We start from the raw sequence: 18,530 nt of genomic DNA on the forward strand, positions 1-18,530 counted from the left end.
TATTTTAATTTTATTGTCCATTGTTATCCCACTAATTTGAGTCTTTCTTTCTTTCCTTTTTTTTTTTTTTTCTTAAGAAGCACTATAATTACTTCCATTTGGCAGATTAGAGGAGAGATTAAGTAAGGAAACTGTGAGTTACAATTTGTCAGAATTCAGGTCTCCACATGTGGACAGACATGGAAAATATGAGTAATTAAAGCATGCAGGCAAAACCTTGCTCATCTGTTTCTCTGTCTTTTGATTTGAGCTTCTGGCCACGATGAACCTGAAAGGAAGAGTGTATGGGCTTGTGAAAGTGAATCAAAGGGGTGGGGCTAAGAAGAGGGAGGAGTTACCGCTTTTTTAAGTTCCTACAGTTAAAAGTTACTTAACTCAGCCACAATTTCTTACTTTAGAAACGAATTTCCACTTCTGCTCCAGGGGAAGAAAACAAGGTATTGTAAATACTTCTTTGTTTAAAAATGTTTATTTATGTTTTTCTTCTTTGTTGAAGTGCCTAGCTCAATAACAAATGATCAAGAGCCCCAGAAACAGAAATAGTATATAGAGCTCCATTCCCCGGGAATTCTGTGCACGAGAGAGAGATTTAACTTTGAGTTGGCTCAACGTTTCTACTGGAAAGAGGGCTAAGGGGGAGAGAGCATTTATTTCTAAAGAAGCTAGAAAAATAGTTTTATTAGGATTGTGAAACTATGAATGAAGTTTTTTTCAGTCACATTTCTGGATTTGCTACTTTTGTGTCTGTCACCCTAGGCAGAGAAATAGAATCTTCTCAGAATAACTGAGCCCAAATCCTTCACTTGGCAACATGAATTTGATCCTAGTCATTAATGTGTGGAACTAATGGCTTGACTCTCTACACTCCTGCCTTGGCCACCCTACCATTAGCCATTATCTTTCCTCTCTTTCACCGAATAATATAAATCCCTCCTCTCCTCCCAACCTTATGCTAGGTGCTCATCATAAAACACCCCAAGCTTCTACTTCCTTTGGAAAACAGCATTAGGTGAATATAGACATGCTGGGGGGTGGGGAGATGTCACCTTCTGATATGCTCAACTCCATGAAGTAGATGAAAACATCATCAGGGTCATGAGGAAGTAAAGGGACTTTGGACCTCCTCTTGTGGAACAGGGCACGGGACTCCTTCCCATGCCGTCCTCCTCCTCATCATTCCTCTTTTCACCCTCCTCTTGTCCATCATCTTTCATAACCCAATTCCTTGATTTACCATTAAAATCTTAGCAACAATGAAATACAATGACAAAACCAAGTGTATTCAGAATCCAGAGAAGGGGATTGTAGCGATAACTCTGGTATGGGATAGCTGTGCCTGCTGGTCGGCACATTTAACGTCTCTGGGCCTTAGTTTCCTAGCTGATAAAATGAGGTAATTGGATTAGAGGGACTCTGAAATTCTTTCCAATTCTGATATGCAAGAGTATGTGTATTTACAATGAGACATTCTGCTGAAAGACATAATCATTTTCCTATTTTTATAGTTCTCCCCTAAGCCCCTTTACAGATTGAGCAAAAGAGCATTTCATTTTAAAAAAGGCACAATAGGCTTCTGATTTAGACATTTATAGTCTTCTCTGAAAAAAAAATGTACAACCTTTATATGGACAAACTATTTCCTGTAAAATCGCATCCTGAAATTTTGCATCCTTTCAGAAAACACACTGTTGAGTTAAACTTTACTAATGACTGGCTTAGCGCTTCTGTAAATTTCTGTGGAAAATTTTTTTTTTCTGTTGTATATGAGCTAATATATATGGGCTACATATGATATATTAATAATAATATTAATGAGAGAATTCATGATGTGGGAGGTAACTGAATATTAGCTTTCCACAAGAAATTAGCTCTTTCATTGGAAAGAATTATTGTTTGTAGGAATTTGTTTTAAGTAACTAAATTCTAGAATAACTAGTTAGAAAGATAAAAATCCCAGACCCTAAGATAGTATTTTCTCTTCTTCTCCCTTTACGTTGAGTATGGTTTGGCTAACCAGCCAAACATTTTCCATATGAATTTAATGCATGAGCTCTAAAAAGACAAAGTAATATATAGGCAGCAAAGAAAGCATTATCTGAATAAATATCACCCTAAAAGAAAGAGAGAGGTTATTTCCAAGTTGGCATTGAATCTGATAAGAAATAAAATACTCACAGGAAAGTTTCTAATATTTTATGAGGGTGTAGCATTACTATAAATCTCGACTTTTTTTTTCTTTTCCTTTAATCAACAATGTCAGCCTAGGATTAGCATCAGCCTCTGGAATATGCAGGAGCTGGAACTAGGATGTGATTTAGAGGCTTGGAAGCTGTTTTGTTAAGTACAAGACTGTGGCTAAGACTAATTTCAATGGTATCATTTAATCCCAGTCATGATGAAACCAAGACTTTGCCTACACACGCCTCTCCCTTGATTCAACTATTTGACTAGGGAGAACTGACTTTTCTCAAGTTCTCATTCTAGTTTCCTCAGAGGGTCAGGTGGTGTCAGTGGAAGACTAAGTTCTAGACAATATTTTAGGAGGTTCAAGGCCCAGGAATTTGATTTATTTTTAATCATTTAACAAGGTTGAGACATTATCCTATCTAATAATAGACAAACATGGTAATTAACCATACCTCTGACACGCTTCCCATTGGCTAATCAGGCAATATGCAAATTAACTGCCAACCAAGATGGCGGCCAGCAGCCAGGCAGCTGAAGCGAACAGGAGGCTTGCTTGCTCCAGTGATGGAAGGAGCCAAGGTTCCCCACCTGCCGCTGCCGGCCTCTGAGTTGCACTCTAAGAAACAATGTTGCAATTATAGAAGTTAAACAAACCCCAGAAACCTGCTTTCAGCCAGCTGGGCCTCAGAGCTGGAGCTGCAACAGTGTTTCAATTACAGAAGCCAAACAAACCAGATACCTGCTTTCAGCAGCTGAAGTCTCAGAGCTGGAGCTGAGCCTCAGAGCTAAAGCTGGCTCTCAGTTCCAGTGACAGCCATAGAAGGTAAATAAATCCCAGAATAAAAAAAAAAGAAAAAGAAAAAAAGGAGAGGCTGGGAGCTTCTGTCACCCGCCAGCCTGAAAATAGCCCTCAGCCCTTCACCCAGGCTGGCCAGGCACCCCAGTGGGGACCCCAACCCTGAAGGTGGTGTGACCAGCTGCAAAAAGCCATCAGCCCCTCATCCAGGCTGGCCAAGCACCCAAGCGGGACCCCCACCCTGATCTGGGACACCCTTCAGGGCAAACCAGCCGGCCCCCACCCGTGCACCAGGCCTCTATCCTATATAGTAAAAGGGTAATATGCAAACTGACCCTAACAGCAGAAGGATTGGGAATGACTGGTCACTATGACACACACTGACCACCAGGGGGCAGATACTCAATGCAGGAGCTTCCCCCTGGTGGTCAGGGCACTCTCACATGGGAGGAGCTCTGCTCAGCCACAAGCCAGGCTGATGGCTGCCAGTACAGTGGTGGTGGTGGGAGCCTCTCCTGCCTCCTCAGCAGCGCTAAGGATGTCTGACTGCAGTTTAGGCCTGCTCCCTGCTGGCAAGTGGACATCCCCCCAGGGCTGCCAGAGGGATGTCTGATTGCCAGCTTAGGCCCAATCCCCTGGGGAGCGGGCCTAAGCCAGTAGGTGGTCATCCCCTGAGAGGTCCCAGACTGCGAGCGGGCACAGGCCGGGCTGAGGGACCCCCCTCCCTGAGTGCACAAATTTTTGTGCACCAGGCCTCTAGTATGATTATAAAATGACAGTAAATTTAACTGGTATTTTTAAAAATAGAGACCCAGCTCAAAAAGACTTAAATTAAAATGTTCGGGTAACTAAAGGTGATATTTAAAAGTTGAATATAATATCAAAAATGACACACAGAGAGAAATCCTGAGTTCCTTTGTTCAAGAAGACCAGTTTCAGAGGGTCAAAAGTGAATGAAAATAATGGCAAAAAAACCTTGGTTTCTCTATTTCTCTACAAGCATTTTCCATTAAATTGTGCATGATTTCAAGTTTAAGGAGCTAAAAACAAAACAAAACAAAACAAAAAAGTGTAGCTAGAGCCCAACAATGAATATGATGCACAAAAGTATTCCTATGAATCCATTTTGTGCAAAGTGCGATTAATAGATGCGGGATGTATGACGTAGCATAAGAAAATTTCGCTCTGGAGAAACTTACCCTGGAGTTGGAAAGATAGAAATAGAACTAGCAGTATGACCAATGTCAAGTACGTGGCCAGAGCTATGTTATGGGACCTGGTGGCAGACATGCTCCTGTTTACCCCAAAGGTCAGGAAAAGCTTTCAGGGGAAAAGAAGGTCCTTGGACAGAGTTGGATTTCAATAAAGGAGGAGAAAAGGCATTTTAAGAAACAGGAATGTCATATATAAAGTGGTAAATAAGGTTAAAAAAATAAAAATATGGATGAAAGTGGATGAGAAAAAGTACAAAGTTGAAGAGACACATTCTTATTTCTCATTTTCTGTGCAAAGTCAGCACTAGTGCAGTGTATTGAAAAGAGGCACTGGCTGAGAGGGAGGCCTGGTTCCACTGCCACTTTCATCGTGACAGTCTCAACAAGGAGCTCCTGACACACCAGAACCCAACTGTTCTCTGATGTACACCAGCACTAAAATTTGAAACAATTTTCTTAAACACCTTGAACTTCAGTTTTCCAATATGTAAACTAATACTGTTGGACTAATATGCTTTTAAAGCCCATAAGTCCATTTAGGTCTTATGAATACAAATTGGGTAATATATATTTGTGTCATTTCACTGAAGTATAGTTAAAGAGTAATATATAAGCTAACAAATTGTTTTACAAAAGTAAAATGAATGGAAAGGATTATTAAAATTATTAACATGGTTTCTCTTTCTCTCCTTTTTTTTTTAGATTTTCCCAATGGATTCTCTAACACAATCAATCAACCAATTTGCCCTGGAATTTAGCAAAAAGCTAGCTGAGTCTGCTGAGGGTAAAAATATTTTCTTTTCTCCTTGGGGCATCTCAACCTCGTTAGCCATGGTGTATTTGGGCACCAGATGTACCACTGCATCCCAAATAGCCCAGGTAAGTGGCAAAGCTCAGCCTTGCCTTAAAACAAAATGTTTTCTTTACCTTTTATCTTCATTTTTCTTCCAAATTCCAGATAGCTCACATTTTATAGCCATATTTTCCAAAACAAAAGATGCAGTTTAAAAAGTTTTCTAGCCTGGCCAGCGTGGCTCAGTGGTTGAGCATTGACCTATGAACTGGGAGGTCAAAGTTCAATTTTTGGTCAGGGCATATGCCCGGGTTGTGGGCTTGATTCCCAGTGTGGGGCATGCAGGAGGCAGCTGATCAATGATTCTCTTTCCTCATTAATGTTTCTATATCTCTCTCCCTCTCTCTTCCTCTCTGAAATAAATAAAAAAATATATAGTTTAAAAAGTTTTATAGACCATAAAAGGAAGTCTGGAAAAGGAAGTCGATTTGCTAGGAAAACCATTTAAGAACCTGTATTCTCTAGCAAAATCATACACAGAGATGATGAGTTTATCAAGTTTGGTTCAACACCAAAAATTATTTTATTTGGACTATCAAGACATTTCAAGAAGTAATGGCTCAAACATTAAATAGTAGAATTAGTATGTTTTGAATTCCAGAAGGATTTTCTTGAAAACACAAATAGAAAAGTCAAGTGAATTCTGTTCTTTGTACCTTGGTTGTTTCCTTTTTCAATCGTTATTTGTTTTGATGAATTTAAAAAGCCTATTTGGAGCATGAAAATGCAAAACAATATTATTGTATAAGCAATTACTGATTTGGAATAAGCATCCTCAAAACATAGTGTATGTATGTGTGTATGTGTAAGCATAGATAAACAACATAATAAAATAGCCACATATATATGTGTATGCATACATGTGTAAACTTATACATATATGTGTGTGTGTTTTAAATAAAAATAAACCAAAAAAGAATAAATCCATCCCTAAATCATACAACAATGGAAAGACCAAATGACAGAATTTCCACACAAGAAGGTGTCTTCTATGCCAAGTATGGACATGGGTACAGCCAGTAATTCTGGGTAAGACAGGCAGAATATATATTCTGTGAATTTAGGCTTAGGCTATCAACTTTATTCTTGTAGTTCACAAGATACTATGGGGTTTAAAACAACAATAAAATCCTGGTTAATAATTAATTATCAGAGGTTTAACCATTCAGCGATAGACTTAATCTTAGGTGAATTTCACTTTGGGTCTGTTTCATATAAATATATTGCTGGGTGTCTCTTGCCCTTGTTTTATTTCATATATATTTAAACATTAACAGCTTCAGTTTGCATTCCTTTTCCCTATGGCAAATGGTCCCTGTGCTGTCACTGTGTGTCAGCAGGGGCTTTGGTCAGACTTTGTTCCTCACTGTGAGCTGGGTCAGGATGTGGGAGATGGAATTATCGCTTTGTTTTTTTTACTGTTGTACAATTCAGGGGAAACAAGGGTGCCCACATCCTTCCTGTTAACCTGCAAATAAAACCCTGGGGTGTAAATAAAGAATTCATCCATATGTCAAGTGGTGATAGACAATGGGAACAAAAGCACTAACCTAGGAAAAACAATTAAAACCCTTGCATTTTCCAGATAATTGGGTGGTTACTTTTGCTTAAATTGCTAATTGGACTCAATTGAACACCTAGCCTTCTTTTCAAAGCAACCATAGACAAAAATGAAACTTGGGAAACAAGAGAATTTTACCTCTAAGGGCATTTCCAACATCATCCTAAATGTCCTATATAAAATATTAAAATAAAGAGTAACTTAAATCAGACTTTTAAAAATTTTATTTAAAAGCAACTCTTTTTTTTTTTTAATGATTTCAGAGAGGAAGGGAGAGGGAAAGAGAGATAGAAACATCAATGATGAGAAAGAATCATTTATTGGCTGCCTCTGAATGCTCCATGCTGGGGATGGAGCTCACAACCTGGGCATGTGCCCTGACCAGGAATTGAACTGTGACCTCCTGGTTCATAGGTCCACGCTCAACCACTGAGCCATGCTGGCTGGGCTAAAAGCAACTCTTGACCTAGTGTACTAGTTAAGCTAACATACTGTTAAATCAAATCAGAACCCCCTTGGTTCATTAATTATATGTTCTGTAGCAATGTATTTATCAAGGTGTGTTTGATATGATTATTTCTCTGCAAAGTGCACTCAAATATTGTCTTTATATTGAAATTACAGGTGCTTCAATTTAACAGAGATCAGGACATCAAATCTTATCCTGAAAGTGAAAAGAAAAGGAAAACGGTATATTTTATATTTTAATATCCATTTGCTGGTAAGGGGGAAACCACTTTTAGCATCTGCATGTTAATGGCTAATTTAAGCAAACTTTACTGAGTAAATATTCTTAGAAACATATGTTAAAAATTTTTTGTAATACTGAATGTCTACACTTTTTGGAAGGGTTATCTTTTTTAACCTTATCTCTTCTCCTCTTTTGCTTCTCTTTCAAAACTGCTCTACTTTCAAAATTATTCCTGCTTTTGCAAAGTAACTGTGAAGGAAACGATGCCCTCAATTATTTTTATGTTTTTGCCCTGGTAACATTAGAGAAAACATTTATCTATTTTATAATTGATTTCATATTTTTGTTCACAATACACCAAATTATTTCATTTAGTTGTAGGATGTTCCTATATATACAATTCTTGTTCAATGTTTTTATTAGACTAATCCCTTTTCTTTTAAAGGATTTCAACTTGGGGAAGGTTGAAGAAATACACTCCAATTTCCAAACACTCATCTCCGAAATCAACAGTCCCAGTAATGCCTATGTACTTAAAACAGCCAATGGGATATATGCAGAAAAAACTTACCCATTTCTCAAAGTAAGTGCAAATATGTTATTTAAAGCTGATGGGAAACAAAGAGCCATGTGAGATCAATCAATGAACTCTTTGTACATTTCTTTAGGGATCACAGGGACAACCTTAATGTGGTCAACATTTCTGGTAAACAATCATTTAGACCAACCAATAAGTGTCTAGTTGTAAAGAAAACCAGGTCTAGTAAGCAGATCTTTATCCAAAGTAGTAATATATAAATGTGGTTTATATAATCTGTGTGCCAACATTTGCTTCATGGGAAATGCAATAAAATATGTAGAGTATGGATGTAGGATAAATCTGAAGGAGCAGAGGGTGATGTTGGACAGAGGAATATGCCTGGAAACTGTAATGGAGAGCAAAGCTGATATTGGAATCAGACAAGTCATTTTCTATTATGACTTTAGAGATTATGGAAGATTCTTAACATGGAATAATATCAACTTTGTCCCTTCTTGGGTGGTTGGAATTCCATGGAGCAGGCCATGACTTCATCCTTAGTTCAGACTCAAAGGCTTCTCAGAGGGGTCTACCCAGGAGCCAGGACAAGCATTTACTTGTCTCATATTTGTCCATTACATCTTTAGCACATCTTAGAAAGGAGCAGGAGGACAGAGCGGTCCAGTGGACAAAAAGCAAGGACATTGCGCAAGGTGGAGGGATAGCAGTAGAATCAATAAACCTATCTTGAGATTTCAAGCAGTAATGTCAGAGCTGTGGGTGGCAGACCTTCCTTCTATACCTGGGGTTTTTCATGGCTAGTCAGAGCCCAGAAAAATTTAAAGAGGAGGAATATAGTCCTTGACCAAAACAGGAGTGGGAAAGAGAGAATGGAGCAGTGTGTGTGTGTGTGTGTGTGTGTGTGTGTGGACAATTGTACTTCTGTCTAGCTTTTTGATAACCTAAATAGACTTGATTTCTCAGTTTTGGAAAAACTCTACAAAAGGAAATTTTGCCGGTATCTTTCAGAAATATTTAGAAGACATGAAAGCATACTTTGGTGCAGAGCCACAGCCTGTGAACTTTTTGGGAGCTTCTGACCAAATCAGAAAGGAGATCAACGCTTGGGTTGAAAGCCAGACTGAGGGTAAGCTGTCACCAAGGTGCTCATCCGCATGATCTCTCCAAGCATTGGTTTTAAAAAAATATATTTTTTATTGATTTCAGAGAGGAAGGAAGCGAGAGAGAAAGAGGGAGAGAGAGAGAGAGAGAGAGAGAGAGAGAGAGAGAGAGAGAGAGAGAGAAACATCCCACACTAGGGATGGAGCCCACAACCTAGGCATGTGCCCTTGATTGGAATCAAAATGGGGACCCTTCAGTCCACGGGCTGACACTCTATCCACTGAGCCAAACAGGCTAGGGACAAGCATTGTTTATTGTTACACTGTCCACAGTGTTATTGAAATTAACTCTGATGCTTCTTTTCATCTGCCTCCCCTGAAGGATCCCATGCATAATAGCTCTAGTTTCAGCTTTGAATAAATAACATATAAAAGGCCCACTAATAGTTGTTATTCAGAAAATTAGTGTTCATTGGAGTGAACTGAGGAAATTGGCAGCCCTAAATTCTCAGTTCCTTTTTCATGTAACTTTCAAAAGCCATGGTGAGGCAAAAATGACCATTATATTGAACTCATTCCTGATTTTGAGTCATCCAAAAGTTGACTCTTTTAGAATTAGAATTAGCTAGCATTTATTGGGTACTTGCACTGTTCCAGTTTACAAGAGGACCAAATAGGACTGTAGAAGGAACAGCCCATAGGAATATGCAACTCAAATTCAACATGGCAGAGATAGGAGAATAGTAAGGGGTAGAAGAATAGTAAGGGACTAAACTAGATCTCTGGCTTTACATTTTTAGCCCAGTGTCAAGTATGTTGTCTGGAAGACAGTTGGGAACCCTACACATAGGGAGGCTATGAGCAAATAAGTAATCTGCTACCTTTCACCCAGCAAAGCCTTTTAGACCTGAGAGGAGACCTGTCCTCAGATGCTGCATAGCTTGGTTCTTGTCATGCTTCCCCAGTGAGGTTGGCACACTCCAAGGGAATGATAACTGTCTAGATGACAGAGCTGTCCTGGCAATCTTCCTGTGATGACAAATGTGCCATACATCTGCATTGCCCAATTTGATACGGTCACATGTTCTGTCCATATGTGACTAGAGATGATTTGAAATGTGGCTAACTCAACAGAGGAACTGAATTTTTAAATTTTAGTTCATTTTTTTCTTTTTTAAAAATATATTTTATTGATTTTTCACAGAGAGGAAGGGAGAGGAATAGAGAGTTAGAAACATCGATGAGAGAGACATATCGATCAGCTGCCTCCTGCACACCCCCCACTGGGGATGTGCCCTCAACCAGGTACATGACCTTGACCGGAATTGAACCTGGGACCTTTCAGTCCACAGGCCGACGCTCTATCCACTGAGCCAAACCGGTTACGGCAATTTTAGTTCATTTTAATTAATTTAATTTAAATTTAAGTAGACTTGTGTGTCTGGTGGCTACCATATTCAACAACACAGATGTTTTAGAAGAACTGAACAAATACTTTACATTATGGAGGAAAGTGTAAACTTCAGATTATGGTCACTATATGGTCAAAATACACAATGGGCACACTTTGAAAAATCCTCTGTTGTCATAACACTCATCCAGTAAGAGATCCCCCAAATTATGCCCACCCTGGATGTGGTCAGAGTCTTTTAAGTCCCTGTTTCCCTAATTTCATGTCTACATTCCTCCCGCTGGCCCTGTGGACTCTATTTCTTAGAAGTTGGACCTTCCAATGAGGGAGAAAGCTAAAATTTTTCTGTATGTTATTTTAAACATTGGACGCAAATATCTGCTATTTGGCAGCTACTCAACATCAGTTTAAGTAAAAAATTGATCAGCAATAAGGAACTTTGACTTTGTTGCATCCTTATGGAGACATTGCTAGAAACTCTTCAGCATGCCTACGTTCTATCTGAACCACTTGAAAGAAGCTTCTTTCCTTGGCCCTTCGAATAGGTCTTTTTCCAAATAGCCGCATGAACTACCGGAACACAAGGCATTCAGAGTCAAATTCTCCAAGATAATACCAGTCATGTGTTGCTACAATTTTTTTCCTAATAATCTATAAGCTCCTAAAATGTGAGGAATTGGGGAAGGTTATTGTGTGCATATTTGTAATCTCAAAATCTATTATGCACTTGGCAAATAGGAACCTCTAGTGTCACATTAATATGTGCCCAGCAGGACTTACCAGTAACCTGAATATCTGTGAAGCCAATGCCCTTCCCATTACCTAGAGCTACCAAGGATCTGTGCAATGTGCAAACCAGTAGGCGGCACTTTAACTCTGAAGAGGATAGTAGAACATTTCTTAGAAGAGTCCATTTGCTCTGCATTACTTTGAAGTTGTCTGTAAATACATTTTGTACATTCTTTGTCAAATAAACTAACAACACGGATGTGGATTCAAGAGGCTATGCTCCTTGAAAACGTATGAACCCAGAGAATAAGGAATGAAACTTAAATCATCTGGATGCCAACTAACTTGAGATCAACCTGTGTAAACCTCAGTCCTCTATATGCTCTCTATTTGCATCTACAACTCTATCAAATGATAGAATAATTCACTTAGTATGACACAGAGCTTAAAAAAAAAACTTCTGTGCAAAAACCATATTTAAAAAATGACACATGACTCCCCAGGTTAAATCACCAAAAAATGTTCAAATTAAGTTTAATATACTGTCTTTAATCAGATAGAAAAACAAATATGAAAGTTTCAGGAAATTTTCACATCAGCATTGAAAACCAAATTTATATTTAATTTCTAAAACCTAAAGTTCTGTTTCATAGGGGGGATGTTTGTTTTGTTTTGTTGTGAGTAGACATGTTCAAACCACACCTCAGAGCTAGTGGAATCTCTAGAAGTGCTGCCCTTAGAACTTTTCAATAAAGCTGCAGTGTTTGGGAGATGCCCCGTGAAGACTAGCGGTTGAGGGGTATGTTGGAGTCCATAGCAAAGGCTCACAAGAGCCAGTTCACATCTCTTCAGGGGATGGAGGATACAAACCCACAATGGTAGCATTCTAAAAAAAAATCTGTAACCTAAATATTATCTGTGAGGAAACATCAGACAAATTTGAACTAAGAATTGATGGGCATTCATTTTTTAAAATATATTTTTTATTGATTTTAGAGAGGAAGGGAGAGATAGAAACATCAATGATGAGAGGGAATCATTGATTGGCTGCCTCCTGCATGCCCCCTACTGGGGACCGAGCTTGCAATCCGGGCATGTGCCCTTGACTGGAATCGAACCCAGTACCATTGAGTCTGCAGATGGAGGCTCTATACACTGAGCCAAACCAGCTAGGGCTGATGCACATTCTTATAAAACTTTTTCAAAAGTATCAAGGTCATGGGAGACAAGCGTTGACTGAGAAACTCTCCCAGGTTAAAGAGGACTAACAACTAAGAGGAAATGACAACTAAGCACAGCTTGAGATCTTGGATCATTTTCTAGTCCAGAAAAATAAGTTATTGGAACAACTGATAAAATTTGAATAAGATCTGTTCATAGTATTCTACCAAAGCTAACTTCCTGTTCTGGCCAGTGTTGCTCAGTAGTTGAGCATCAACCTATGAACCAGGAGGTCTCAGTTCAATTCCCGGTCAGGGCACATGCATGGGTTAAGGGCTCAGTCCCTTGGAGGGGGCATGCAGGAGGCAGCTGATCCATGATTCTCTCTCATCATTGATGTTTCTATCTCTCTCTCCCTCTCTCTCTCCCTTCCTCTCTGAAATTAATAAATTTTTTTTAAAAAAAGGTGGCTTCCTGGTTTGGATTATAATATTTCATGATCATCATTTTTATAAGTGTGGTATGTCATCGAGATTTAACTAAACCATTTGAAATCTGTCTTTTTGCTCTTGTAGGAAAAATTCTGAATCTCCTACCTGATGATGCTGTAGATTCTGCAACCAAAATGGTCCTGGTGAATGCCCTTTACTTTAAAGGAACCTGGGAACATCAATTCTTAGTCCAAGACACCACAGAAAAGCCTTTCAGAATAAACAAGGTAGGAATCATTTAATAAATCAGCATGGATTTTCATGTGGCATTGTAAAGGGGATCCTATTTTAAATTCAATCCTCTTTTTAAATATATGTTCTTATAAAGTATGGCTTTTACTAGGGCACAGATGGCTAAAGTGAGCATTCCCAATTTCATCCCACCTTGAAATCTCCTTTTCTCTAAAAAATAGACTATTCACGTATGTTATCACTCAGTCCTTGCTACAAGTAAGCTAGAGAAATAAGTTATATTTGTTTCCCAGGTGAGCAATACAGTGTGGTTAAGTGATTAAGTTAGAAGTCTACTAGAACCGAAAGTCTTCACTATTACTTCTGTTTTTTTTTCTACTAAACCTATACTATCTTCTACCAAAAAAAGAAACAAAAACTTAAAAAATCACTTCTCTCATTAAGGCTTCTATTCATGCTAGGACATAACACACTTATTTTTGTGCTAGGAACCCACTACAGCAAAAACAGAAACAAACATAAGATGGCAGATATATCTCATAGAATCCAAGGGCCAGTAGGTGGCTGGAACTTGGGACTTGCATGGAAACAAGGATCCAAATGTTGTCAGGATTCATTCTCTACCTTTTCAACTGTTTCTCTCATCATTCTTCTCTCAAGCTGAGGTCTAACTTCCTCTTCTTCCCAGTTGGCAATGGCAGAACCTGGCTACCCACGCACCTCTTCCATTTGCAAGATATTCTAATAGATCTCATTCCAAAATTCCTGGGAAAGGAACTGATTGGACAAAGTTTGCACAAGCTGTTTAGTCTGGGGTGGGACATCTCATACAAACAGTGCTGCTGAGGACCTATTGCTGAAATCCTGTGGATGTATGCGATAAGCAGTTCCCAATCAGTGGGATAACAATGGGGAAGGCTAACCAGAATTGAGCTAGATAGTCACCTTGGTATATTCAGCAGGAGTTTTCAGTTGCAAGAAAGAGGAAAGCATTCCAAACTAGCTCCAGTAAAATGTGAATTGTGTTAGCATTGACTCATGTAAATAAGAGAAACTGACATGTCCTAGAGTGGCAACCCAAGAATCTCAAAAACATAATCTCACTTCTCTCTCTCTCTCTCTCTCTCTCTCTCTCTCTCTCTCTCTCTCTTTCTATTTGAGGAGGTATCTGTTCAGATCTTTTGCCTATTTTTAAAATTGGGTTTTCTGCTTTATTACCACTGAGTTTTTAAGAGTTCTTTGTAAATTTTGCATACCAGTCCTTTATTGGGTGTGTTTTGTAAATATTTTCTCCTAGTGTATTGCTTATCTCTTCATTCTCTTAGTGAATTTCCATTTTTTATGAAACTGAAATACTTTCTCAAAATGTTTGCCTTTGAAACACACCTTATTCAGTATCTGAATCATTGGCACTTACATAGTTTGCATAAGATTATATAATCTTTTAAGTGTTTGATAGAATCAGCAACTATGATATATACATGCTGCCACAATAATGTTAAAGAATGAAACTCCATATAACCTGTTCATGATGCTATCCAGTAGAAGACATATTTTCAGAGAGCAAAGTCTGAATAACTTTATTCAGTATTTAGCAGAGGATCACCAAATTAGCCCTTGCCCAAGACTCCTGGGGACCAATGAGGATAAAGAATGAAGGATTTGGTGAAACACCTCCTCAGTGACTTTGCTACTTATTTTCTATAGACTACAAGCAAACCAGTGCAAATGATGTGGATGAAAAAAAAGCTTCCCGTTTTTCACATAGAAAATCCACAAGCAATCGGCCTTCAACTCTACTATGAGAGCCGTGCCCTCAGCCTGTTCATACTGCTGCCAGAAGACATCGGTGGGCTGGATCAGGTAAGACATCATCTGTCTGACATGAGGATGATTCTGGTGTTTACCCCCATGTAATATGGCTTCCCTGTCTCCTAACTTGTAGAGGAAGGCAACCAATACCATTTCAGCTTCACAAAACTCTGTAGGGATGATATGGCTATTCCTTAGAAAGTGTCAGTAATTGATAGACACCTGTAATCTGGGGTAGTCCCACAAGCAGCAACATGAACAACAGATACAGATACTGTCAGTCACAAAGTTATGTGGATTGATCGTTCAGGTCTTTCTTCTCCCTCTGGCAGGACCTATCTAATGGGAAATTATTTTTTTTTTGTTAATCCTCACCTGAGGGTATTTTTCCATTGATATTTTTTAGAGAGTGGAAGCCTCTCTCTCTTACCTTGCAAGAAGAGTCACATTCTTACGAGATAAGCCTTTCTTTCTAAGAGTGCAGGTTCCTGAGGGAGAGAGAAACATTGATGTAAGAGAGACACATCCATTGGTTGCCTCCTGCACATGCTCTGACCAGGCCTGGGGATTGAGCCTGCAACTGAGGTTACTAGCCCTTAATCAGAATCTTATCTGAGACCCTTCAGTCCATGGACTGAGGTTCTATCCACTGAGCCAAACTGGCTAGTATGGGAGATTAATTTTTTAATCACCTGCATTAAAGTAGCATTAGATGTACATTTTAAAACATTAAATTTACTTCCAAAAATTGTAAACACAGTTTTATCATGTAAACAGTCTTTCGAAGAAATAGTCTATATAAATATCATCTTCAAGTATTATTTAAGTTGTTTGTCAGCCACATTTCTATTAAGCCTGATATAATTTTGGCCAGATGACATTTCTGAGTAGTTTGCATGTCTAAATTGAAAATTGATTTCTCTGCAGATGGCCTGTCTTTCTTTGCACAATGCCTAATTTTTTATGTGTGCTAGACTTTTTATACTTAGAAGTTTCCATGGTCCTACTAGTATATAGAAAAGATTTCCCACTGTATCATAAAATTTTTGAAACTGGAGACGATGGTAAAAATAAGACCATGTGTGGACACTAAACCATGAGAGTCACATTCTTACAAGATAAGCCTTTCTTCCTAAAAGTGCAGGTTCCTGAACTTAAGATATTGTCACATTATTAATGTATGCCATTTATAAGTATGTCATTGACAGCAAAACTTGGGTCTAGAAAACTAAACTCACAAAGTAGCAAAAGCACATACTTTGAAACAAACAGGTTATTAAAAAAAACTCAAAAACTTTTTCTCCACATACACATATGTATATATACATACATATATATTTATTATTTTAAAATTTATAACATAAAGAGGAGAAAAAGCACCCTCAAAATCACTATAAAAATAGTCATTACTCAGGGATAGATGGTGATGGGAGGAGACTTGATTTGGGGTGGTGAACACACAATACAATATTCAGATATGTATTATAGAATTGTATACCTGAAACCTATGTAAGTTTATTAACCAATGTTACTAATCAATTTTTAAAAGTCATTACTCTTAAGATTTGGGGATTTCCCTATCTTTTTGGTTTTTTTCTTTCTTTCTTTGCATTGTTTATAGTTACTAAATTCATATTGTTGTGATTATAGACATCTTATTCTATCTCAGATTTTATGTTAAAAAATTATCTTCTATGTTAATAAAACTAATGGTTTTTGTGCCCTGACATACTTGTATATGCTTTTGTGTAGACAACATGCAAATTAAATTCATTTTTTTATGATGGAGCTGGAGAATATTATGCTAAGTGAAATAAGTCAGTCAGAGAAAGATACATATCACATGATCTCACTCATTTGTGGACCATAATGAACAACATAAACTGATGAACAAAAACATCTAGAAACAGAGAAGCATCGATCAGATGCTCAAACCTCAGAGGAAAGGTATGGGAGGGTTGGGGTAAGGGGGAGAGATCAACCAAAGGACTTATATGCATGCATATAAGCATAAGCGATGGACGCAGACAACAGGGGGTGAGGATGAGGGCAAGACTGGGGGCATGAGGGGACAATGGGGGGATAAAGACACATTTGTAATACCTTAATCAATAAAAAAAACTAAAAAACACACTAATGGTTTTTGTATAGGACTTACAACTTGTCCTATAGTATATGCTTTTGTGTAGACAACATGTAAATTATATCTATTTTTTATGTATCTGAGTGTATTTTTCATCTTTTGCATATTATCATAGAAGTACTTTCATTATGAATCAAGATAGAATTCTCTTACATCCTGAGAACCATCAATCTGCAGAACAAAGATTCTGTAGGTCAACCATGTGAAAGATGTTGTGACCCAAAGAATTTCCATACGTGTGTGTTTTGTTACTGGGAGTAATCGTAATTCATCAATTATATAGAGATCTCACTCAACCAATATTTCCCACTCCACTTTGGAATTACTGACTTTTTCTCCCTTGGTTCCACACCTGCAGCTGGAAAAGGCCGCCACCTATGAAAAGTTGAGTGAGTGGACCAGCGCAGACATGATGGAGATGTATGATGTGAAGCTGCACCTTCCCAAGTTCAAGCTGGAAGAGTCTTATGATCTCAAGTTAGCCCTAAGCAGCATGGGGATGAGCGATGCCTTTAGCCAGAGCAAGGCTGATTTCTCAGGAATGTCCCCAGAGAAAAACCTATTTCTGTCCAACGTTTTCCACAAGTCCTTTGTGGAAATAAACGAAGAGGGTACCGAGGCTGCAGCTGGTAGTGGGAGTGAGGTGAGTTACCGGATTAAACTCCCGTCCATTGAATTCAGTGCCGACCGCCCATTCCTCTTCTTCATCAGGCACAACAAAACCAACACCATTCTCTTTTATGGGCGATTCTGCTCCCCCTAAGCCTGCTTCTTCCTCATCAAACAAGATGATGTGAAAAATACATCATAAGATGGAAGAACAATTATAATAAAAACTAGTTTGCAGTCTAGATATTTTTCACATTTGAATATTAGAAAATAAATCTTGAAATAATGCATTCTAATGATACTGTCATATCTTTTTTTCAAATATTACTATAATATTTATTATATTTAAAAAATGACATCCAGGCGTCAGACTACACAAGAGTGAAAATAAGAGAAGATATTATTTACAGCATGGGGAATCATAGCCAGCACAAGCATGAATTCCTTAATATTAAGAAACTTGGATACTGTCATATATATGGCTAGAAAGAATGGCAAATTTTATTTCTACCACTAGACATTTTTTACAATGTGGCTTTTATTTACATTTCAGAACTACTATGCTATTCAACTGAACGCCTTGTAATTCTTGAGCTGCCTGTCATGGTATTATCACTTATGTTTCACATGCATCATTTAATGAAGAAAAATCTTTATAAAGACGATATATTGATAAACAAGAGTTTTTTAGAAGTATAATTTTGATAGTTCATAAATTACTACTGGAAAATTAAACCCCCCTTTTCTGTTATCTATTTAAAAATACTCTGTTCACATTAATGGAAAAGCTAGTGAAAGCCAAATGAAATTTGGAATTTACTTAACAGCAATGTACCAATGTTGGCTTCTTAGTTTTCACAGATGTGTCTTGGTCATGTTAGATATTAGTGTCACTGGAAAGGGAGCAAGCTCTGAGCAGGGTCGGCCTGCGTGGGTTCTTGACTTTGTGCAGGAAAGATTTCACAGTACAAGTCCAAGTAATTTTTAGAGGACATTTATTAAAGCTGGGAATATGAAGCTGAGAGGTCTCAGGGGAGAA

The 18,530-nt window shown here is 38.2% G+C and overlaps 1 protein-coding gene across 4 annotated transcripts; it reads left to right on the forward strand.

Annotated features, from left to right (window-relative positions):
* Positions 1-280: 280 nt before the first annotated feature.
* Positions 281-17,787, forward strand: SERPINB10 (serpin family B member 10). Of its 4 annotated transcripts, XM_059706317.1 has the most exons (9): positions 291-437; positions 957-1,009; positions 4,900-5,076; positions 7,236-7,301; positions 7,748-7,885; positions 8,852-8,969; positions 12,820-12,962; positions 14,635-14,790; positions 17,241-17,787. In XM_059706317.1, the coding sequence occupies exons 3-9, from the start codon at positions 4,909-4,911 to the stop codon at positions 17,643-17,645; spliced, it is 1,194 nt and encodes a 397-aa protein (XP_059562300.1). In that variant the 5' UTR covers positions 291-437; positions 957-1,009; positions 4,900-4,908; the 3' UTR covers positions 17,646-17,787. The 4 variants fall into 4 exon arrangements, with proteins under 4 accessions (XP_059562302.1, XP_059562299.1, XP_059562300.1 ...); XM_059706316.1 differs by lacking the exon at positions 957-1,009 and having other exon boundaries at positions 286-437; XM_059706318.1 differs by lacking the exon at positions 291-437 and having other exon boundaries at positions 1,005-1,103.
* Positions 17,788-18,530: the final 743 nt, after the last annotated feature.

Source organism: Myotis daubentonii, chromosome 8 (assembly GCF_963259705.1).
Source record: "Myotis daubentonii chromosome 8, mMyoDau2.1, whole genome shotgun sequence".
NCBI classification, from domain to species: Eukaryota; Metazoa; Chordata; class Mammalia; order Chiroptera; family Vespertilionidae; genus Myotis; species Myotis daubentonii.

Excerpts from the sequence above, each read along its gene's own strand:
- SERPINB10 (XM_059706316.1), top strand. The coding sequence starts at position 4,909 with ATGGATTCTCTAACACAATCAATCAACCAATTTGCCCTGGAATTTAGC. Across the intron at positions 7,302-7,747 it reads GTGAAAAGAAAAGGAAAACG|GATTTCAACTTGGGGAAGGT; the intron begins GTATATTTTATA and ends TTTCTTTTAAAG. Across the intron at positions 12,963-14,634 it reads AGCCTTTCAGAATAAACAAG|ACTACAAGCAAACCAGTGCA; the intron begins GTAGGAATCATT and ends TATTTTCTATAG.